This window comes from Eucyclogobius newberryi, unplaced genomic scaffold, assembly GCF_026437365.1.
Source record: "Eucyclogobius newberryi isolate DKJ021-1_F unplaced genomic scaffold, fEucNew1.0.hap1 SCAF_3, whole genome shotgun sequence".
Taxonomy (NCBI): Eukaryota; Metazoa; Chordata; class Actinopteri; order Gobiiformes; family Gobiidae; genus Eucyclogobius; species Eucyclogobius newberryi.
In genome coordinates this window covers 38,303,608-38,326,644 of record NW_027315945.1, presented here as the reverse complement: position 1 = coordinate 38,326,644, position 23,037 = coordinate 38,303,608, and the positions used below count along the sequence as shown (strand labels likewise).

Genomic DNA, 23,037 nt, shown 5'->3' with positions numbered 1-23,037 from the left:
ACCCGGTCCTTTCCCTTTCATAAGCCGCACAGCGAATCAGCACATGCTCGACAGTCTCTTCTTCTTCGTTGGTGTTTTATGGCGGCTGATATCCAAGTGTTACCGCCAGACTTTATCCTTGAGACTTCTTCTCGATAGTCTCTGGCTCTTGTTCTCACACACTTTAGTGAGTTCAGGGCTATATGACATCATCATTCTACTGAGGATGTCTGTAGCTGACGCTATTTTGTCAGCATGCGTTTCTATGGCAACTAAGAGTTTCTGACCAAATTGACCCAAGCATCATTGTAATTGTTTTGTTATTCATGCGTTTTATTTAAATTTATATTTACATGTGTAAGTTTTCATGTGACCGCTGGTGCTGCCCCGGAAGTAAAAAAAAACTGAGACCGGACAACATGGACCGGCCTCTTGCTGGTGCCAGAGTCAGGACTAAACATGGACCGGAGTTAAGTTAATGATTTCACTTCCTGTTTGTAAATTGATGACATCACACTAGGAACAGCCCCACAATCACCTGTCAATCTTGGTGGGGAAATAATAATAATATAAAATATAAAAAAATATTAATGTTTGTCCTCTGGTATTATAAACCCCCTTTCCGTTTGAATCCAATATCTAACCATAGTTTTTGTTCAGATGTTTGCCGTTCAGATGCAGGGAGGAGGCAGCACCTGCTCTGCCTCTGGAAACACACACAACAAGAATGTTACGCGTTCTTTTCAAACTGAGTGGTACGTCCACGAGATGTGGTACGTCCACGAGATGTGGTACGTCCACGAGATGTGGTACGTCCTCGAGATGTGGTACGTCCACGAGATGTGGTACGTCCTCGAGATGTGGTACGTCCTCGAGATGTGGTACGTCCACGAGATGTGGTACGTCCTCGAGATGTGGTACGTCCTCGATGTGGTACGTCCTCGAGATGTGGTACGTCCACGAGATGTGGTACGTCCTCGAGATGTGGTACGTCCTCGAGATGTGGTACGTCCTCGATGTGGTACGTCCTCGAGATGTGGTACGTCCACGAGATGTGGTACGTCCTCGAGATGTGGTACGTCCTCGAGATGTGGTACGTCCTCGATGTGGTACGTCCTCGAGATGTGGTACGTCCACGAGATGTGGTACGTCCTCGAGATGTGGTACGTCCTCGAGATGTGGTACGTCCTCGATGTGGTACGTCCTCGAGATGTGGTACGTCCACGAGATGTGGTACGTCCTCGAGATGTGGTACGTCCTCGATGTGGTACGTCCTCGAGATGTGGTACGTCCACGAGATGTGGTACGTCCTCGAGATGTGGTACGTCCTCGATGTGGTACGTCCTCGATGTGGTACGTCCTCGAGATGTGGTACGTCCACGAGATGTGGTACGTCCTCGATGTGGTACGTCCTCGATGTGGTACGTCCTCGAGATGTGGTACGTCCTCGAGATGTGGTACGTCCTCGAGATGTGGTACGTCCTCGAGATGTGGTACGTCCTCGAGATGTGGTACGTCCTCGAGATGTGGTACGTCCTCGAGATGTCTCGTCGGACATCTTGTGTGGATGTCTGATGAGAAGCCGCCTTTTCTGCTTCCCTTGTCTTTTATTTTCAGAGTGACAATGTCTGGACTCAAAATGGATATTGTGACATGAAGAACTTAGTCATGAAGTCACTGCAATGACTATAATAACTTACCTGTCAATGACCTCAGGAGACCTACAAGCCAGAGTGGCCTGATAGGCCTCCTTCTTCAGTCTGACGGCATCCCTTACTTCCGGTGTCCACCACCGGGTTCGGGGGTTGCCGCCACGACAGGCACCGGAGACCTTGCGGCCACAGCTTCGAGCAGCCGCATCAACAATGGAGGCGGAGAACATGGTCCACTCGGACTCAATGTCCCCAGCCTCCCCCGGGACATGGGAGAAGCTCTCCCGGAGGTGCGAGTTGAATACCCTACTGACAGAGGGCTCCACTAGACGTTCCCAACAGACCCTCACAATGCGCTTGGGTCTGCCAAGTCTGTCCGGCTTCCTCCTCCGCCAGCGGATCCAACTCACCACCAGGTGGTGCTCTACAGCTCCGCCCCTCTCTTCACCTGAGTGTCCAAGACACGCGGCCGGAGGTCAGATGTCATAAAAACAAAGTCGATCATTGATCTCCGGCCAGTGTCCTGGTGCCACGTGCACTGATGAACCTTGTGCTTGAACATGGTGTTCGTGGACAATGGACAATCCGTGGCACAGAAGTCCAATAACTGAACACCGCTCGGGTTCAGATCGGGGAAGCCTTTCTTCCCGATCACCCCTCTCCAGGTGTCACTGGCATTGTCCACGTGGGCGTTGAAGTCCCCCAGTAGAACAGCAGAGTCCGGGTACTCTGCACTGCAGTTCGGCCCGTAGGCCGCCACAACAGTGAGAGACCTGTTCCCCACCCAAAGGCGAAGGGACGCGACCCTCTCGTCCACCGGGGTGAACTCCAACACGTGGCGGCTGAGCTGAGGGGCTATAAGCCCACACGGGGCTATAAGCCCACACCAGCCCTGCCCACACCAGCCCGCCTCTCCCCGCGGGCAACACCAGAGAAGTGGAGCGTCCAGCCTCTCTCGAGGAGATGGGTTCCAGAGCCCAAACTGTGCGTGGAGGTGAGGCCGACTATATCTAGTCGATATCGCTCAACCTCCTGCACAAGCTCAGGCTCTTCCCCCCCTAAAGGTAAGACCATAAACTTTTTATTTTGGCATGAAATAGGCTGAATTGGAATTGATTTTGACTTTAAACTAAATATGTGTCACGTGTTACCAAATTATGTTTAAGGAGCTCTTTTGGGTTCATTCATGTTTGTATCTGACCCTGACCCTCACGGCACGTCACTGCTTAAAACCCACTTTTTCCTCTTTTAAACACGGATCTGCTCCTCTGTTGTAATGACACTTCCGGTCCAGCGGGGGCTCCGGTGGTTTAAATGTAGAACGAGGGAAAAGTCTAGTTTCTAAACACGCTCTAAAGTCTTTGTAAAATTCATTTCCGTCGCTTCATGTTCAAGAATAGAACCGGAAGAAGGGCGATGTCAGACGGAGGGAAACTCACGGAAACTTCTAGAATACATAAATAAACTCTACAAATCACATTGAAAAAGGCAAATAGAAATCGATTTTATAAGATATTTTTTATTAATATCAATCAAAGAAACTACAGATCGTTTATCTTTGCAATCGCGGCAAAACGACACAGACGCTGCACGTTTTCCCCAAAAAGCCATAAAAATGTTTAATTTTCTCAGATTTGTAAATGTTACAAAGCGTGTGGAGTTCAGTCAGCGCTGCATCGGCGACGGACACGACGACAACGACAAAATCTTTTCCTTTTAACTTAGCTTTATAGTGAAATATATTATCATTTGTTCACAACGTTCGTGTAAATTTGTGGATTAATCCCAAACACCGTAAAGACGTCCCGACTGGAGGTCGAGCTGCGTTTTCCCTCGAGCAGAAGACCGTCCCGCCATTCTCCGATGCGTCCGTCCGTTCCCTGCAGTCGTGTGGCGCCTCCCTGTGGACGCGATAGGAACTCGCAGTCACTTTAGGCCTGGTTTTGGAGGATTCAGCAGTTCAAAACAAAAACATCCGGACGAAGCTGAAGAAGGTGCGAAAAGAAACGGAAAACTCGAGCAATAAATGTCCGGTTTGCTCTTGGAGTCCGGACCTGGTTTAGTCCTTGTAGAGACCATTTAGTCCTGGTTCAGACCTGGTCTAGACCTGGTTTATTCCTTTTAGAGATCTTTTAGACCTGGTTTATTCCTGGTTGAGATCATATAGACCTGGTTTAGTCCTTGTAGGGATCGTTTAGACCTGGTCTAGTCCTGGTTCAGACTTGGTTTAGTCCTGGTTGTGATCATTTAGACCTGGTTTAGTCCTGGTTTAGTCCTGGTTAAGTCTTTGTTTCGACTTAGTGCCGTTTTAGATCTTGGGTTTTAGTCGTCTTAACCCTTTTGGCGTCGCTCAGACAATTCAAACTTCTTGATCCGTTCTTGGCGAGACGGTTCCACTTCGCCCGCAATCGGACTCTGAAAACGACTAAAGAAAAACGGCTTTTTTGAGCAAGTTCCAGGGGCGGATTTGTCGTTTTACGCGCTTCTTTCCCAGAACTCTCTCGCTAGAGCATTTAGTCCTGAACTAAAGGAACCTCGACGAGCTTTTCTCCAGCGCTGAGGAGGCGAGGTCAGGGTTTTGCCTTCTTGGACGATCGGAGGAGGTAGATTCACATTCAAGAAACGGGAGCGACTTTCGGACAAAAAAAACCCCAAAAAACGTTGCGCCGAAAAATCTACGACTTCCGAAGAGCTTTTTTCCTTTTAATACAACAAATCCGTGTGTGGCTCCTACATTGTCCTTGGTCTGGTGGTGGCGGGCCGTCCCGTTAGAGCTGGAAGCCCTCCCTTGGACCCTCCTGCTGCTGGAAGAGGAACTGGGCCTGGTTCTGGTCGACTTGAGGGACCAGACTGGAGTCTTCCTCCTCGACGCCGAAGTATCGCTCGATCAGGTCGAAGGCTTTCTGATAGATCTCCTGGTTCTCGTGGCCCTGGAGGAACTCGATCTTGTCCAGGCCTAAAAAAGAGAGAAACAAAGAAAAGATCAACGATTATTCGAGTTAATCGAATAATTCGATTACAAAAACGCTTCGATTATTATTTTATTGCCTCGATGCTTCGTTTAATTTACATATTTTATTAAAAACACGTGAATCTGTGGCGCACGGAACGACTTGTGGCGCTTTTGTTTCCCGTGGAGCTTCTTCCTGAAGCACAACAGAGAGAGCGGCGTGTTTTAAACTTACGAGTGCGACAAATGGATCTATTACAGGTGCGACCGGGAAGAGTTTTGTTGTGTAAAAGAGCTCGGTGCCGCGAGCAACCGCCACAACGAGCTCCGCGCGCCACCCGCCCCAGCACCCGCGGCTCTGGAGGGTTCTCGGGGTTCTCTCTGGTCCTGGTCCTACCGTAGGCCTCCTCGATGAGCGCGCAGTACGGGTTGATGCCAGAGCCGTTCTTCTTGGCCTCCTTCTCCCCGAGCCTCAGGATGTTCTCGAGGCCGCTCAGTGAAACCTGCACGATCTTGGAGTCCATCACGGTGAGCAGGTCGCACAGCGGCTTGATCACGTTCAGATTGACCAGATACCTGCGTAAACACAACACCCGCTTGAGTCCGGCTGAGCGGGCGCTTCCAGGGCGTGTCCGGCTGCCCTCGCACTCACCTCATCTGCACGGCGGTCCCTCCCGACGTGGCGTTGGTGATGGCCCACGCCGCCTCCTTCCTCGTCCTGAACTCAGCCTTCTGAAGGATCTCGATCAGCACCGGGAAAATGTTTGCGTCGATCACGTTCTGAACGAAACACGAGCGTTTGAATCCACATTTCATTTCTAGATCAACTTCTCTAATATTCTGTTCCCTCTTTCTTTACATTTCTAACATTTAAAAAGGTTTATTTTGGAATATCCTTCTTTAAAGCTGGTTTAGCGGTGCCATATGCAGTAGAAATATCTCAAATACTCTGCCAAAATAATATTATCCTGTGAGATTTGAGTCAATATGATGGTTTTTCGTGATATTCGATTCGTCGTTCACACACCTGGATCTGCGCCTTGTTCCCGGCCGTGATGTTCGACACGGTCCAACACGCCTCCTTCTTTATGGACTCTTTTGGGCTGCTGAGGAGGTGCAGGAGGCAGGGCAGCGCCGAGCAGTTCAAAATCACCTTCAGAGCGAAAAACAAACAAGAGTTAAAACGGAAGTGGAACTGCTATTTTAATCTCACCGTCCAGGAAAAAAAAGCACGCTAATATTTGGACTGTCAAAAAGAGTCGTTTCGTTCCAGCGTCGTTTTATTTTCACACAGATCTAATGTTCTCGGACGTTTTACATTTTTTTCTTTAGCCAATAGTCCGTTAGCCGCTCACGGCGCTTTATTCTTAATCGTTTTTTATTTTCCATCTACGAGTCATACGACATAAGGCGCTGGTACAGCTGGCAGCCCGGTGTAAACGCTCTCTCTTCTTTCTCACACTTATTGTGCTTTATCTCCTATATTTTGTAAATATAGTTAGTATATTTTTTCTATTTTACTGTACGATAGGGACACGCGCTGGAATAGTTTTTTTAATTCAACTGTTTTTGACTTTTTTCGGCTGGATTTGAGCGTTTTTCGTTGTGTTGTTGTGACGTGAGCTAGCTCCGAGCGAGCCCACCAGCCCCTCCCCGCGTGCCCTCCGGCCGCGCTAAAGTACGGCGTGTCGTCGGTACACGTTTATATACACGTTTATATGAAAGAGGAACTTCACGAACGATCGGGACACGCACTGGAATCGCTTTAAATTAACTTGTTTTGACTTTATTCGGCTGGATTGAGTGTTTTCGTCGCGTCGTTGCGATGTGTCTTGGCTCTGAGTCCCCCGGCTCCGGCCCCGCCCCCCGCCTGGCGCCGTACCGCGTTTACACAAAGGAGGAACTCATGAAACTGCGGAGAACAGTCGTCTTACCCGGAGATCGTCACGTTATCCCGGCGGACATCCTAAAGAAAACGCAACGAGGCAGACGGGCTGGACGTAAACTCCGAGAGAAGAGAGGGACAAACAGGAAGTCGGTTCCCGCCGTAGTCATGGGTAACGTGAGGTCCCTTCAAAATAAAATGACGGAAATAGCGAGCCTCATGCGGTCCCAGAGGATTTATAGGGACAGCAGCGTCTTGATTTTCACAGAGACCTGGTTAACAGCAGAAATGCCAGACTCTATTGTAGGTTTGGACAATTTTCATCTGCTGCGGGCGACAGAACGAGAGAATGCTTGAAGAAAAGAGGTGAAGGTCTGGCAGTGTATGTGAACACGAGCTGGTCCAAACCTGAACACTGCACAGTGAGGGAGCAGCTATGTAACAAGGATATTGAACTATTGGCTATTGGCATGAGGCCATATTATCTGCCCCGGGAGTTCTCACATGTGATTTTGATCGCAGTCTATAAGATAAGATAAGATATTCCTTTATTGTCCCACATGGGGAAATTTCATTGGTGCAACGCAGGTAGATACAGAGGTAGATACAGAAGAAAAGAACAGATCACTTATAGGAAGTCTGAAAAACACTTTCAGTAGAAGATCTCCTATAAATAAATAAAAAACTCCCATAGACAAATAAATAAATAAATACCATTGCATGTGATCCCGACAGTAATTGCACATGAATATGTGTCACGACAGCACATAGATTGCACATGAATTTCACAGTAATTGCACATGAATTGCACATGAATTTCACAGTAATTGCACATATGACAGAATTGCACATCAGTATTAGGTTAGGTCAGTATTGCGCCGGGATAACGTGGCGATCTCCGGGTAAGACGACTGTTCTCCGCAGTTTCATGAGTTCCTCCTTTGTATAAACGCGGTACGGCGCTGGCCGGGGGCCGGGGGGCGGGGCCGGAGCCGGGGGGCGGGGCCGGAGCCGGGGGACTCAGAGCCAAAACACATCGCAACGACACGACGAAAACACTCAATCCAGCCGAATAAAGTCAAAACAAGTTAATTTAAAGCGATTCCAGTGCGTGTCCCGATCGTTCGTGAAGTTCCTCTTTCATATAAACGTGTATATAAACGTGTACCGACGACACGCCGTACTTTAGCGCGGCCGGAGGGCGCGGGGGGGGCTGGTGGGCTCGCTCGGAGCTAGCTCACGTCACAACAACACAACGAACGCAACGAAAAACCCTCAAATCCAGCCGAAAAGTCAAAAACAGTTGAATTAAAAAACTATTCCAGCACGTGTCCCTATCGTACAGTAAAATAGAAAAAATATACTAACTATATTTACAAAATATAGGAGATAAAGCACAATAAGTGTGAGAAAGAAGAGAGAGCGTTTACACCGGGCTGCCAGCTGTACCAGCGCCTTATGACGATTTGGCCCCGTCTGCCAATGCTGAAAATGCTTGTGAAGCACTGCTCTCCTGCACTTGTAGGCTGCAAACACAGCATCCACAGGCTCTCTTCCTCATCTCTGGTGACTTTAACCACGCTTCTCCCTCTTCTGTTCTACCAACATACACCCAGTATGTTACCTGCCCCACCAGAGAGAATAGAACATTGGACTTGTTTTTTGCCAACACCAAGGAGGCTTATTCTTCTTCCCCCCTCCCTCGCCTGGGCAGCTCGGACCACAACCTTGTACATCTGAGGCCTGTGTATGAACCCATCGTGCGCAGGCAGCCAGTGGTGTCCCGTGAGGTGAGGATGTGGTCTGCTGAGAGCGAGGAGGCTCTGAGGGACTGCTTCAGCACCACTGTCTGGACTGAGCTTTATGACCCACATGGGGAGGACATCAACACCATCACAGAGTGCATCACGGACTACATCAACTTCTGTTTTGAGAACATTGTTCCCTCCCGGACGGTGCGGTGTTTTCCAAACAACAAGCCATGGATTAACCGTGAACTGAAGGCTCTGCTGAAGGAGAAGAAGAGAGCCTTCAGGTCAGGGAACAAGGAGGAGCTGAGGACTGTGCAGAAGGAGCTGAGGAGGAAGATCAGGCAGGCTGAGGCCGGCTACAAGAGGAGGATGGAGGAGCAGCTGCAGCAAAAGAACATTCAGGGAGTGTGGAGAAGCCTGAAAACCATCTCGGGCTTCAAAATCCCCCCTGCCCAGACAAAGGGGGATCTACAGTGGGTGAATGATTTTAAATGCTCACTTCTTGAGGGGTCACCCGCCCTCCCCCTGCACAGCTGCATGCTCCCTCTTCCACAGCTGGACAATGCCCTGCATCTGTTCCTCTTCGCTTATCTGCCCCGGACCGTCAGCTCCCCACTTCGCCTGGACTCACCCATCCCCCCAGCACACGGTCCCCCTGCCAACCACTGACTGTCACAGCAGCACAGGTGAGGAGTGAGCTGAAGAGGATTAAAGTGAGGAAGGCAGCAGGACCTGATGGCATCAGCCCCAGGCTCCTTAAGTCCTGCGCAGATGAACTGTGTGGAGTTATGGAGCATGTCTTCAACATGAGCCTGAAGCTGAGGGTGGTACCACAGGTCTGGAAGACCTCCTGTCTGGTACCTGTGCCTAAGACACCGCGCCCCAAAGACCTCAACAGCTTCAGGCCAGTGGCTCTCACGTCCCACCTGATGAAGACACTGGAGCGGCTAGTCCTGGACCACCTCCGCTCCACCGTGAGCTCAGCCATGGACCCGCTGCAGTTTGCATATCGGTCTGGCATCGGAGTGGAGGACGGTGTCATCTCCCTGCTGCACCGCTCTGTCTCTCACCTGGAAAAGCCTGGCAGCTCTGTGAGGATCCTGTTCTTCGATCTCTCCAGCGCCTTCAACACCATCAGCTCCTGAGGGACAAGCTGGAGACGGCTGGTGTGGAGTATGACCTGGCAGAGTGGATCCTGGACTACCTCACAGACCGACCCCAGTTTGTGAGAGCCCGGGACTCTGTGTCTGACACTCGGACCTGCAGTGTGGGGGCGCCCCAGGGCACTGTCCTCGCGCCCTTTCTCTTCACCCTTTACACTGCAGACTTCAGACATGACACGGACAGCTGTGTCCTGCAGAAGTTCTCTGACGACTCTGCCATCATTGGACTCATCACGGACGAAGCGGAGTACAGGGGACTGGCGCAGGACTTTGTGGACTGGTGTCAGCGGAACCACCACCTCATCAACGCGGGGAAGACCAAGGAGATGGTGGTGGATTTCCGCAGACGCCACCCCACTGCCCCCTCACCAGTGAACATCCAGGGACGGGACATTGAGAGAGTGACTCATACAAGTACCTGGGTGTTCATCTGAACCACAAACTGGACTGGACTCATAACACAGACGCACTGTACAGGAAGAGCCAGAGTTGGCTCTACCTCCTGAGGAGACTCTGGTCTTTTGGAGTGACAGGGCCACTCCTGAAGACCTTCTCTGACTCTGTGGTGGCATCAGCCCTCCTGTACGGTGTGGTCTGCTGGAGCAGCAGCATCACAGAGAGGGAGAGGAAGAAGCTGGACAAAGTCATCTAGAAGTCCAGCTCCGTCCTGGGCTGTGCTCTGGACTCGGTGCAGGAGGTGGGGGACAGGAGGGTCCTGGCTAGATTCACATCTATGCTGGACCATGAGTGTCGCCCCCTGCAGGACACTCTGTCCCCTGCAGGACACTCTGATCCACCCTCGCTGTGTGAAGGAAAGGTTTCGCAGGTCTTTCCTTCCTGCTGCTACTTTACAACAAACACTGTTAGTCCTGAACACTCGCAATACTGACCTAACCATGTGCAATTCTGTCATATGTGCAATTACTGTGAAATTCATGTGCAATCGGATTGGTCGGTAATCGGTAATTGGACCACGCTGCGTCGTGAGGGCAAACGCAGCGCGGCGACAGGTCTTTGAACCGCCGAAAGCTCCCGCCAACGTTGTTTTTGACGCTCTGTTGTAGCGATTATCAACAAATTGCATTGAATCTCGCGTTGCTAAGTCGCTAGCGTTAGCGGCTAGCCCGAGCACGTGCGGGTAAACGAGCCGTAGCTTTCCGTCTGTCCGCTTTGTTTTCTTCATGTGAAATCCATGTTAAATAAACGTCTGATAATAATATGCACATAATTATCAATGAATCACACGTCTCGCGTTGCTCAGTCGCTAGCGCAAGCCTCGAAATAATGGGCCGGACACGGTCAATGACCGGCGCAAAAATCAGTTTTGACCGACTCCAAAATCAAGGCTCCGGACACAATGACAGATGCAAATTTTTCGCCGTAATATATATTTTTAATAGGCAAAAACAGCGCGGTGAACATGCCAAAAGCGATTCCTCTGCACAAACTCGGGCGCGCTGTACTACAGACCACGATTATTGCTGTAGTTATACAGCAGCGGAAGGCAGCGCAGTGCATCATGTGCGCGCGCAGAGCATCATGTGCGCGCGCAGAGCATCATGTGCGCGCGCGGACAAAATCATGGCAGATAAACACCATGCTGCCGCTTTCAAACATAAACAAAAAACTGCGGCTGCTAGGACTAAGTTTTGTGCCCGTGACCGGCTGGAGTATGATGAGAACAAAGGTGTTGTCATCGCTCTAAAGTGCAAGTGTAAGTTCTGTAGAGAGATAGAATCCCTCAGTTTTGTTTAAAGTTGTAACTGTGCAAGGGAGTAATATATATGGTTGAGTGACCAGTTTTGATGTTACAATTACGTTAAATGATAACGAGACAAGTTCATTTTTCATTAATGATGTTATTCTGTTTTCCTTTCCTTGTGACCGATTCAGAATTAGCCATGACAGGTACCAAATGATCGGTACCTGTCATGTTGACAGGGACGTAAAAATAATTATTTCAAGGCTCGCTATCGTTAGCGGCTAACCCGAGCGCGTCCGGGTAAACGAGCCGTAGCTTTCCGTCTGTCGGGTCATGTTGAATAAACGTGTGATGAGAACAGTAACACGTAAATACTGCAGCGTCTTCATGAGATTAATCCACCGTTATGGAGTTGTAGAAGTAGAAAGCGCAGCAAAACGTACAAGTTAAAACGGGTTCACCAGGTTTTTAAAGTGCCTATGACCTTTCATTGAACTGAAAAATATATATATGCCAGTATAGCTCATTTTTAAGTCTATAATTATACTTCCTGTTTCTAACTGATGACATCACACTGGGCCAAAACTCATCAAATTAATTTCAATTTAACAAATGAGAGTGACTTTATTTTGTTGAATGATTGTGTCAAAAACGCTGTTTCTTTTGTGTAAATTATATATCATATTTTCCGGACTATAAGTCGGACCTTTTTTCATAGTTTTGGCCGGAGTGCGACTTATATTTATACTTATACTCCGGAGCGACTTATGTGTGATATTATTTGTTATTTTCAAACTGCAGTTCATACTCCAGTGCAACTTAGATATGTTTTCTTCTCTATTATACATTTTTTGGCTGGTGCGACTTCCGTAAAATACGGTGTAAACTTGAGATGGAATGAGTGTCCCTGGTGTGATGTCACTTCCTTTTCATTTTCCACAGATTTTTCCACATTTCCTCCACAAATACCGGCTCGATTGGTGTAAAACTATCATTTATAAGTACGACAGGTACAAATTCACCACATAAACACCTGTCATAGGCACTTTAAATACCGCGTTGCAGCTGAAATACATTCTCGCACAACATACTCTACAGTTTGGTCTCTCTACGTGGAGATAAAAGATAAAGCGCGTGTGTTTGTCGTCAAGAGTTTTATAAAAAAAAGTAAGAACCTGTGTCTGAATGTCGTCTCCCGTCACGATGTTTCCCACGGCGCGAAGAGCAGGAGACACCACTTTATAATCGCTGTGCCTTTAAAAGACAAAACGCATCATTCACATTCGGTTAGAGCAGAAATGATCGTATCCGAGCGATCGGCCGTAACATTACGACCAACGACGCTAATGACAACAAAGCCCTCAAAAAAGCTCCCCATCGTTTTCTTCATGAATGAAACCCAAACCGTCTGAATTATGCCTTTTAAATTGTGAGGCCAATCGCAGCGATTCACAAAAACATGTTTAGTAATTCCGAGTTTGGGTGTGTGAGGGGTGTGGCTAAAGCTAGCGCAAACGAGAACGGTTTTGCCTCATTTCGTTGACTTCTCTGCAAAGCCTCTACGTCGCGTTTGAACCTCTCTTTACGTCATGTTGGACGCATAATTGCCTGGAAATGTCGTTGCGCGTTGATGAACGGGAAACGGCTAATGCTAACATGCTTTGCTAGCTTTGTGTTGCTAAGCTCGGCTGCAGAATTACAATACAGGCTTGCTAGTGGGGAAAGTGGGTTCTGCTGCTGTGGCAGTGGCGGCCATCTTGTATGTGTGGAAAAATGTAAAAAACAGGGCCATAAAATCCATAGATTTAAGTGTTTGCGTGATTAAGACCCTAAATATACAAATATGTTAATTTAGAGAGAACTACATTTTTTGTCGCTAAAAACACTGCACCAGTCTATATTTAAAAGGACAAATATCACACATTATGTTGTATTGTTATCAGGCATTAAACATGCTCTTGAGACCCTCTGGTTTAACGGTTTTATAAAAAGACCAAACGGGATCGTGACTGTAATGCTCCGGCTGATGGCGCTCGTGTTCTTTTCTCGTGTCTTACATGAGAAGCTCCACGAGGCGGCGGCAGACCCCCGAGTCGATGACCGTCTGTATTTTGTCGTTGGGGCCGTCGGAGAGGTACGACAGGGCCCAACAGGCGTCCGCCAGAACGTCCGGATCGCTGCTGAAGAGGAGCCGCGACAGGATGCTGAGGCACGGCGACACCTGCGGGACACAAACGCTGAACGCCGACGTCCTCCAGGGGGGCTCCCTGAAGGTTCAGTGATTGTACGGGGTCGACGCTGGCATTCCAGGTCCCAAACACCGGTCTTAGCTAAAGGAACGCTTCCCTAACCTGGTCCGAGCAACTGATTACCCCCATCCCCTACGTGTCAAATAAATGTTAAAAAAAGTACAATTCTAACCTTCAAACTCTAATATTAACCAACTGAACGATTCTGAACCCTTATTTTACCCAATGTGTCAAATAGTCAAATTCTAATTTACAAACTCTAATCCAATCCAATTGAACAATTCCTAAACCTAATCTGAACCCCGATTTACAGGTTGGAAGTACAATTCCAACCTTCAAACTCTAATCTTATAACCGAACAATTCCTAAACCTACCGGTGTATAGTTTAGAGTTTTAAAAAAAAAAAATAAAAGGTTATGTTGCCAAGTTTTAAATAAGGTTTTAAGCTGATACTTCTAAATTTTTCTGGTCAATTTTACAGCCGACAATTAAATTCGTCTGACAATGACACGTTACTTCCCTCGTTTCGTCCGTAACGTGAACAGAACTGGAACATTCGTCATAAACTCTCGTCTTTTCTCGTTCTCGTCTGACCTTGGCGAAATCCGGGGCCGGGTTCTTCCCTCTGCAGAGGTTGGACAGAGCCCAGACGGCGTTTCTCGTCGTGGTCAAGCGGGTCGACTTGTCCAGGAGCCTGTGAACGCAGAGGCCGGTGACCGGGCGTTGTCTCGACGACGACTCGGTTTAATGAAAAAAAAAAAGAGGGGGGGACTCACTGTTGCAGAGAGGGCAGGATCCCGCAGTCCAGCACGTAGTCTCTGCACTCCGCGTTGTCCCCGGCGATGTTTCCCAACGCCCACACGGCCTACCACACAAAACGGAGACTTCAGTCATTAAACGGTCCATCTTCTGCCGTTTAAAAAGTTCCCTTCTTAAACCCGCGGCTCACAGTTCAAGTCCACGTGACGCATTAAACTCAACTTTTCACTCCATCGAAGGGAACGCGATTCTACGCAAGATTCTACCAAAAAAACATGCAATTTTTCTCCAATTTGCCCATTTCGGCGACGTTCATAAAGTCACTTCCTGGTGTGCTACAGCCAGTAAATATAACAGAGGTAATTCCACGCTGGTTACTTAGCAACCGGATTGTAAACAAGGGCCAGAGTCCATTGAATTAACCATTTTCAGTTTAGTAAGACCACGAGAAGGAAAGAAAAGTAAAGATTTCATGGTCGTTTGGTCTCAATAATCGCTAAAGATCGCGACGCTAAAGAAGAGAAACGGCTTTTTTCCTCAAGTAAGACGCTGCTACTTCAATAGAAATATCACTCATGTCGGAGTAATTGTGTATAAATGTAGGAGTAAATAGTAAATGTAACAGAGTACCAGAACTCGACAGTAAACAGCGGCCCCTTGACCCTCGATTAGACGCTCTACGTGGGCGTTTGGGTTCTCGCCCGGCCCGAGGCGCTCACCTGCTCCTGGACGTCCTCGTACTCCGAGTTCAGGAGCTTGATGAAGATGGGCACGGCGCCGGTCTCGATCACCACTTTCGTGTGAAGGAAGGTTCCCGAGGCGATGTTGGTCAGGGCCCACGCCGCCTCGAACTGGACACACAGACGGACGCAGGTCAGAGCGGTTTAGTCGCCCGGAGTCGCGTTTACTTTCGATCGCGCTCGTTTGACACGTTCTCTTCCTCTGAACCCTCAGTTTCCAAGTACATAAATCATCGCCGGGCCCGTTAGCTAGCTTCTGTTTATTATCCCATGGTAATTCCCTCAGCTGCCAGTAGATGGAGCGCTAACACTAAAGGAATGCCTCACAGACAGAAAGTAACTTGTGGTTTCAATAAATACAATGCTGTGATGGTTACCGTATTTTCCGGACTATAAGTCGCACCTTTTTTCATAGTTTTGACTGAAGTGCGACTTATACTTATTCTTATTCTTATATACTTATACTCCGGAGCAACTTGTATGTGATATTATTGTTATTTTCACACTTGCAACTGCATTTCATACTCCGGTGCGACTTTTTCCTTCTCCGTTATGCATTTTTGGGCTTATAGTGCGACTTATAGTCCGGAAAACACGGTAAATATGTATTTTGGGGGCGTTTGAAGTTGCCGTCGTCGCCCTCTGCTGTCCGAGGGCAGAAAACTACATCTTATTCTATTCTACGTCTTATGATAAAGAAGAAAATGTGAAAAAAGAAAAAAAAGCTTTTGCGTCTATAGTTCTTTCCACCAGGGACCAGCAGGGGGAGCTCTACTGCCAGAGGGACTCAGATCTGCAATGAAGAGCAAGTAGAACAAGACAAGTAATGCATAACAGTGGAACCTACCATACCTACCTGTACAGTTCTCAGTTCTTTGGAGGAACTTGACAAAGCCTACCTGCAGAGTACAGTTCTCAGTTCTTTGGAGGAACTCGACAAAGCCTACTTGCAGAGTACAGTTCTCAGTTCTTTTGGGGGAACTGGACAAAGCCTACCTGCAGAGTACAGTTCTCAGTTCTTTGGAGGAACTCGACAAAGCCTACCTGCAGAGTACAGTTCTCAGTTCTTTGGAGGAACTCGACAAAACCTACCTGCAGAGTACAGTTCTCAGTTCTTTGGAGGAACTTGACAAAGCCTACCTGCAGAGTACAGTTCTCAGTTCTTTGGAGGAACTCGACAAAGCCTACTTGCAGAGTACAGTTCTCAGTTCTTTTGGGGGAACTGGACAAAGCCTACCTGCAGAGTACAGTTCTCAGTTCTTTGGAGGAACTCGACAAAGCCTACCTGCAGAGTACAGTTCTCAGTTCTTTGGAGGAACTCGACAAAGCCTACCTGCAGAGTACAGTTCTCAGTTCTTTGGAGGAACTGGACAAAGCCTACCTGCAGAGTACAGTTCTCAGTTCTTTGGGAGGAACTCAACAAAGCCTTCCTGCAGAGTACAGTTCTCAGTTCTTTGGAGGAACTGGACAAAGCCTACCTGCAGAGTACAGTTCTTTGGAGGAACTGGACAAAGCCTACCTGCAGAGTACAGTTCTCAGTTCTTTGGAGGAACTCGACAAAGCCTACTTGCAGAGTACAGTTCTCAGTTCTTTTGGGGGAACTGGACAAAGCCTACCTGCAGAGTACAGTTCTCAGTTCTTTGGAGGAACTCGACAAAGCCTACCTGCAGAGTACAGTTCTCAGTTCTTTGGAGGAACTCGACAAAACCTACCTGCAGAGTACAGTTCTCAGTTCTTTGGAGGAACTTGACAAAGCCTACCTGCAGAGTACAGTTCTCAGTTCTTTGGAGGAACTCGACAAAGCCTACTTGCAGAGTACAGTTCTCAGTTCTTTTGGGGGAACTGGACAAAGCCTACCTGCAGAGTACAGTTCTCAGTTCTTTGGAGGAACTCGACAAAGCCTACTTGCAGAGTACAGTTCTCAGTTCTTTTGGGGGAACTGGACAAAGCCTACCTGCAGAGTACAGTTCTCAGTTCTTTGGAGGAACTCGACAAAGCCTACCTGCAGAGTACAGTTCTCAGTTCTTTGGAGGAACTCGACAAAACCTACCTGCAGAGTACAGTTCTCAGTTCTTTGGAGGAACTTGACAAAGCCTACCTGCAGAGTACAGTTCTCAGTTCTTTGGAGGAACTCGACAAAGCCTACTTGCAGAGTACAGTTCTCAGTTCTTTTGGGGGAACTGGACAAAGCCTACCTGCAGAGTACAGTTCTCAGTTCTTTGGAGGAACTCGACAAAGCCTACCTGCAGAGTACAGTTCTCAGTTCTTTGGAGGAACTCGACAAAGCCTACCTGCAGAGTACAGTTCTCAGTTCTTTGGAGGAACTGGACAAAGCCTACCTGCAGAGTACAGTTCTCAGTTCTTTGGGAGGAACTCAACAAAGCCTTCCTGCAGAGTACAGTTCTCAGTTCTTTGGAGGAACTGGACAAAGCCTACCTGCAGAGTACAGTTCTTTGGAGGAACTGGACAAAGCCTACCTGCAGAGTACAGTTCTCAGTTCTTTGGAGGAACTCGACAAAGCGGCCCACGACTCCTGGAGTGGCGATGACCTCGTCGATGGGCGGGTTCGGCTCTGGAACACACAGTTTGAGGACAGTGAGTGGACAGATGCGGTTGAAGAGAGCGAGGGGGGACATTCGGCGCGTTGTCACGAGCTGGGAAATGGAACCAATCGCACTGAGACCGGGACAAACCCCCTCATCTGCGCTCGACCGCCTCGACCCAACAACCACGTGCACGAATCTTGACGAGTGGAAAAAAGTAGTCGTGTTGATAATCGTTACCAAGACGACACAAAGTAAATATAGTGACATTTTAAATCAAAAAGGGTTTTGTTTTTTTTACCATTTCCATTTATTCTTGAATATTCATATGAAATGGAATCATACGTCTACAAATATACAGCCCCCTTTTTTACATGATAGTGTTTCTCAAACTGTGGCGCTGCTCCCGGTGGGACACGAGGTCCTCTGGGCTTTCGGTTTGACAAACCCATCTGCTCTTTTGACTTGATCTCCAACATGTCGCCAAAGCAAAGGACGGAAGTATTCATCGTCCAGATGATTCTATGGGACAATCATCTCCCAGGATTTCCAGGGGGAGCGTGACCCCCTCGACACGTCGCCTGAACACTAAACTGTATTTCTGTGGATTTCTACCAACACTCTGAGACTCCCATCGTGGAAAAACGACAGGCTGAACGGGCACATTTCCAACACGTAACCATGACAATCACCTTTGGACAGCAGCTTCCGGAACTTCTGCGTGGCGAGCAGCTGCTGGTCCGGGTCGTCCGAGAGGATCATCTGGACCATGTCTGGAGAGATGACGGCGTCCTGACAGAGGCGCACAACATCAGTCACGTGTGTGTGTTAGCGTGTTAGCATGTTAGCGTGTGGAGGCAGAGGCTCACCCCGGCGTTGGGAACGGTGGTGCTGATGTCTGGATCCTGGATGGGACACTCCGACATGGACTCGTCGTTTGGGAGGGACACGTTCCTCCGCTTGAACAACTGCGGGGAATAAAAACTGTCACTGTCAAACTGTCACTCTCAAACTGTCACTCTCAAACTGTCACGCTCAAACTGTCACGCTCAAACTGTCACGCTCAAACTGTCACGCTCAAACTGTCACGCTCAAACTGTCACGCTCAAACTGTCACGCTCAAACTGTCACGCTCAAACTGTCACGCTCAAACTGTCACTCTCAAACTGTCACTCTCAAACTGTCACTCTCAAACTGTCACGCTCAAACTGTCACGCTCAAACTGTCACGCTCAAACTGTCACGCTCAAACTGTCACGCTCAAACTGTCACGCTCAAACTGTCACTGTCAAACTGTCACTCTCAAACTGTCACTCTCAAACTGTCACGCTCAAACTGTCACTCTCAAACTGTCACTCTCAAACTGTCACTCTCAAACTGTCACGCTCAAACTGTCACGCTCAAACTGTCACGCTCAAACTGTCACTGTCAAACTGTCACTCTCAAACTGTCACTGTCACTCTCAAACTGTCACTCTCAAACTGTCACTGTCACTCTCAAACTGTCACGCTCAAACTGTCACTGTCAAACTGTCACTCTCAAACTGTCACTCTCAAACTGTCACTCTCAAACTGTCACTCTCAAACTGTCACTTTTGACCATTTTTTTAAATTTAAAAGACAGATTTTCATGACTTTTTGAGCTAAAACGGTGAAATAAATTCACCAAACACAAATGTCAACATCCTGTCGAGCCCCGTTAAGAAACGCAACACTATCATCCACGGAGAACTGACGCTGAACTGCTTTATGTCTGTCCCGCTCGCTGCTGAGCTTTATGTCTGTCCCGCTCGCTGCTGAACTGCTTTATGTCTGTCCCGCTCGCTGCTGAACTGCTTTATGTCTGTCCCGCTCGCTGCTCGTCACCTGTTCCTCGCGCTTCTGCTTGCGGAGCTGCACGCCTTCCTCTTCCCTCCTCCGCCTCATCTCCTGTGGGTTCAGAGCGTTGTTCTTGTAGCTCTTCAGGCGGAAACACTCGCTGCCCGGACTCGCCATGTTCCCTGGTCGTCACGGAAACGGGCGGCGTGAGCGGGGAAAGAAACGGGAAGAAAAGAAACAAACAATCAGCAAATCACAGACTTATAGAAATATTCAGGTAAACAAAGACAGAAATGGGATTAAAAGAGTTCATATTTCAGTCTTTTCTCAGATATTCCTGTAAAGCAAATCTAATATTAATTTCTCGACGATGAAAAAGAAGTTCACAAGCGTTTTTAAATCATTCTTGAGCAATTATTAGTATTAATGATAACAGTATTATTAATATTGACTTGAGATTTGGGGGAGTGTTCTAAAAATGCAGACTAAAAACTGAAACAACTAAAAAATATAAAGGTTCTAGAAAGAGCGTGAGAAACGTCGCGATATCAAACAATTATTGTGAGGAAAACATCACGATTATTCACAATTATCAAGACCAAACGACGGTGAAATCTTTAATTTTCGGCCTTTCTCATGGACCGACTTGACCAAATGTAACTTTCAGAAAGACATAATGAAGTTAAACGTGACAAAAACAGACAGATAAAAAGGTTCTTTACGTTTAGCTCCATTTTTAGACGATAAATTATGTTTTGGTGCTCACGATTGTAATGTGACCAAAATAATCATGATTTTTAAGATTAAACTAATAATCTTGACGTCCAGAGTCGGCGTAAACCCGGCTTAACACGTGCCCGCTCATGACTACAGTGTACAACATTATGATGATGATTATTGTTCAAATGATATGCCTGTAGTGTTTGTTTACTTTAACGATTGTGTAAAATCCACATTATTTTAACAATTAGAACGCATTTCACTTGAAGCTGGACATTCAAATGAAACTGAAACACGTTCAAAATGTTAACAAAACGTAGGATTTCACAAAAATAAAAATAGTTAATTTATTTTGTCTTAAACCTTGAACCCGGAGCTTCAAGTTTGTGTGTAAAATAAAAATATTACACCAACTACAAAAAATGTGTGTTTTTCTTCGTAACATCACAGGAAACACTTTGGATTACGGCTTTAAACCTTTATTTTATTGTAGATTTAAAAGTAGAGATGAAAAGACGTGTATTAACCGACTCATTCGAGAGAAGTTAGAAAATAAGTTTTACAGTTTAACCACATTTTAACTGTTGTTTTTTTGTTTCATGTTCAAATTGTGAAACTGACGAGTTACATTTTAAATTTTAACTTTTAAAAACGCCAAAACGTACGTCACATCCAACCCACGTACTGATTATGGATGACTATTGTAGACTCAAATAACAGTTATTCTAGTAATCGGCAAGTCAGTGATTATTTTGATTAATTAATTATGATTTTGATCTCATTTTAGTTTGAAACGTTGCGACTGAAAGCTTCTGAACAGAGAATATTTACGTGTGTTTTCCCTTTTTGACATTAGGATTAATGCCACAGTCTTTATAATAGAAATGACTTCTATCAATGAGAAAACAACTAGGTAACTGAAAGTACAACTGAAATAAACGTCCATTTGACTATAAAGATGCACAAAGGTATAGAAAGTTTGCATTTCTTCCGTTTTATTTAAGCTCCAGCTTCGGAAAACAAAACGCTCCAGACGCAGACTTACGGTGTCATAAACATCGCGGGGTTTATACTTTAATAAACTGTCTTCTTTCGTGTCATTCGTACACTTTTACCGTGTTTACCATCGTGCGACTCTTTACCTTTGTATTTGGGACGTAAAGACGGTCAAATAGTAACAAGTTCACGTTAGCATAAGTCGCTACTACAGCTAGCAGTGGGATGCATACCTAAACCCACGTTCAGGTTCAAGTCCGGATTCGAATCCAGAGGTTTAGGTTCAGGTCCGGACCTAATGAGTCCGGCTGAACTCATGCCATTTTTGCATAATGTTATAACAGCATAACACAAGACACTTGGCTAAATTAAGTTGAAGACACATGAACGAGGACGACTATCAAAACACAAGGCTTAACTGCAGACTGGAATAAACTCAATTTATCTGGTTTATTCACTGTTTATTAACAGAAGTTCCAACTTACAAATCACAAGCTGCTAACTAGCTAACACACATTCATGTGTTTTACTAGAGGAACAAGAGCAAGTTGAGTATTGGTATTGGAGCAGCTGTTTCAGCCGATACTATGTTTGTCCAGTGTGTTACTGGTTTGACTGGGCTGTTCCCACACCTGAAGTTTAATGCTTTAGATACATTTACACTCTTTAATTTTGCAGATCCATTGGCATCAAAGTCACGTAAAAACCTTCAAAAACTAGAACCACTATAAATCAATCAACTTAGCTGTATCAAAAATAGAATATGAAAATATTTTACACTACACACAATACATCATATTAACAGCATTAAACACAAGCCCATATTTAATAACTGTAGAATACAAATACTATTAAACAATATTACTTTGACTTAGTATTTACTTAGATGTATAAATATGTATATTGCACATTAACCCACCTAAATAAATGCTACATCACACCACAACATGCTATTGCTTGCATTGATTGCATGCTAGTTATTTTATTCATATTGTAACGACCCTAGTCTCTAGTGCGCGTGCGTGTGGTCTCTGGGGCGGAGCTAAGAGCGGCTCAGGAGACGAGGTAGTTTCTGATGTTCCTGTTCCATCACCATGGTTACTGTTCAAGAAATAAAGTGACAACTTGTGAGCACTAAACCAGCATTACTGACCTGAGCGAGAAGTTACAATATTTACACCCAAACCAAAGCACAACCCGCTCCTTTAACGTCTTAAACTAACTCACGGAGCGGCACAAGCGGCGACGGTTCAATTAAGCCAGCGATCTTCCCGAATGTTCGGTCTCTCGCGTCTTTAAACTCATTGCGCCGGCTTCAACTTCTGCCGCGCGGAAGACGCGTGCGTCGCTGATGGCTCCGGGTCATTGACAGCGATGTCAGTGTTTACGTCTTTTCCAGCGCAAATTTCGCGATCTATGGAAGGTTTAGGATGGTTTAGATTCTAGAACGTAAAGGATATAGAATGAGTGGTGGTTTTAATGAGTCCAGAACCGAATCACCGGGGTTTCGGTTTTTTTGGACCTGAACCGAAACGTTTTTACAAGTCCGGATCCGGTCCTGCGGAACGGTACGCATCCCTAGCTAACACAGCAGCTAAGAGCCAAACACGGGCTTAATCTGGGACAAACCTGAGACTAAAACGCACTAAATGTGACCTCGTGCTTGAATACAAACACGCGCGACATGTTCAAATGTATTTAATAAGCGCAAATGCAAATGTTTTCTACATAGAGGTGGGTTAGCATTGACTTTAGCCGTAAAGCTAACGCTGCGTTGTGCCCGATTTCTGTCAGAAATACGGGTGAAATCGGTAGTTTTTGCGTTTTTCGCGCGCATACAGCGTAACGCGACTGTAATAACGTAACTCTTCAAATACCTGGTGTGCGGTGAGCTGCTTTTGAGAGAATAACCTCTTCACTTCTCCAGGAGCAAAATGGCGACACGCTAGAAGTTCCAGGCGTCAACAGAAGAGAGCACTTCCGCCCGGAGGGGAGTCGCGAGGGCGGGACTTCCGGAGCAGGCTGGCACGGAGAAAATGTATTTATTTTATTTTTTAATCCACACATCGTAAATGTGTGTAGTTGAATGTCAATGGAATAAAATGGAATTGGGGCGGTGAGTTCCGTTTTG

At 46.8% G+C, this 23,037-nt stretch overlaps 1 protein-coding gene across 2 annotated transcripts in view; it reads right to left on the bottom strand.

Moving 5' to 3' along the window:
• Positions 1 to 3,181: 3,181 nt before the first annotated feature.
• Positions 3,182 to 23,037, bottom strand: part of LOC140374472 (importin subunit alpha-6) — a 136,844-nt gene continuing 116,988 nt past the window's right edge. Inside the window, exons 1-15 of one of the 2 annotated variants that reach the window (XR_011929093.1) lie at positions 22,784 to 22,889; positions 19,239 to 19,372; positions 18,244 to 18,342; positions 18,067 to 18,166; positions 17,309 to 17,403; positions 14,811 to 14,942; positions 14,109 to 14,197; positions 13,927 to 14,026; positions 13,140 to 13,303; positions 12,258 to 12,336; positions 5,609 to 5,734; positions 5,234 to 5,361; positions 4,979 to 5,157; positions 3,770 to 4,587; positions 3,182 to 3,716 (exon numbers count right to left, since the gene is read on the bottom strand). Coding sequence is in view for 1 of the 2 variants with exons in the window: in XM_072461378.1 (XP_072317479.1) it covers positions 4,400 to 4,587; positions 4,979 to 5,157; positions 5,234 to 5,361; positions 5,609 to 5,734; positions 12,258 to 12,336; positions 13,140 to 13,303; positions 13,927 to 14,026; positions 14,109 to 14,197; positions 14,811 to 14,942; positions 17,309 to 17,403; positions 18,067 to 18,166; positions 18,244 to 18,342; positions 19,239 to 19,367 (1,608 nt within the window). In the remaining variant the exon portion in view is untranslated. Of the gene's footprint in view, positions 4,588 to 4,978; positions 5,158 to 5,233; positions 5,362 to 5,608; positions 5,735 to 12,257; positions 12,337 to 13,139; positions 13,304 to 13,926; positions 14,027 to 14,108; positions 14,198 to 14,810; positions 14,943 to 17,308; positions 17,404 to 18,066; positions 18,167 to 18,243; positions 18,343 to 19,238; positions 19,373 to 22,783; positions 22,890 to 23,037 lie in introns of those variants that run through there. The other variant, XM_072461378.1, reaches the window with a different exon arrangement.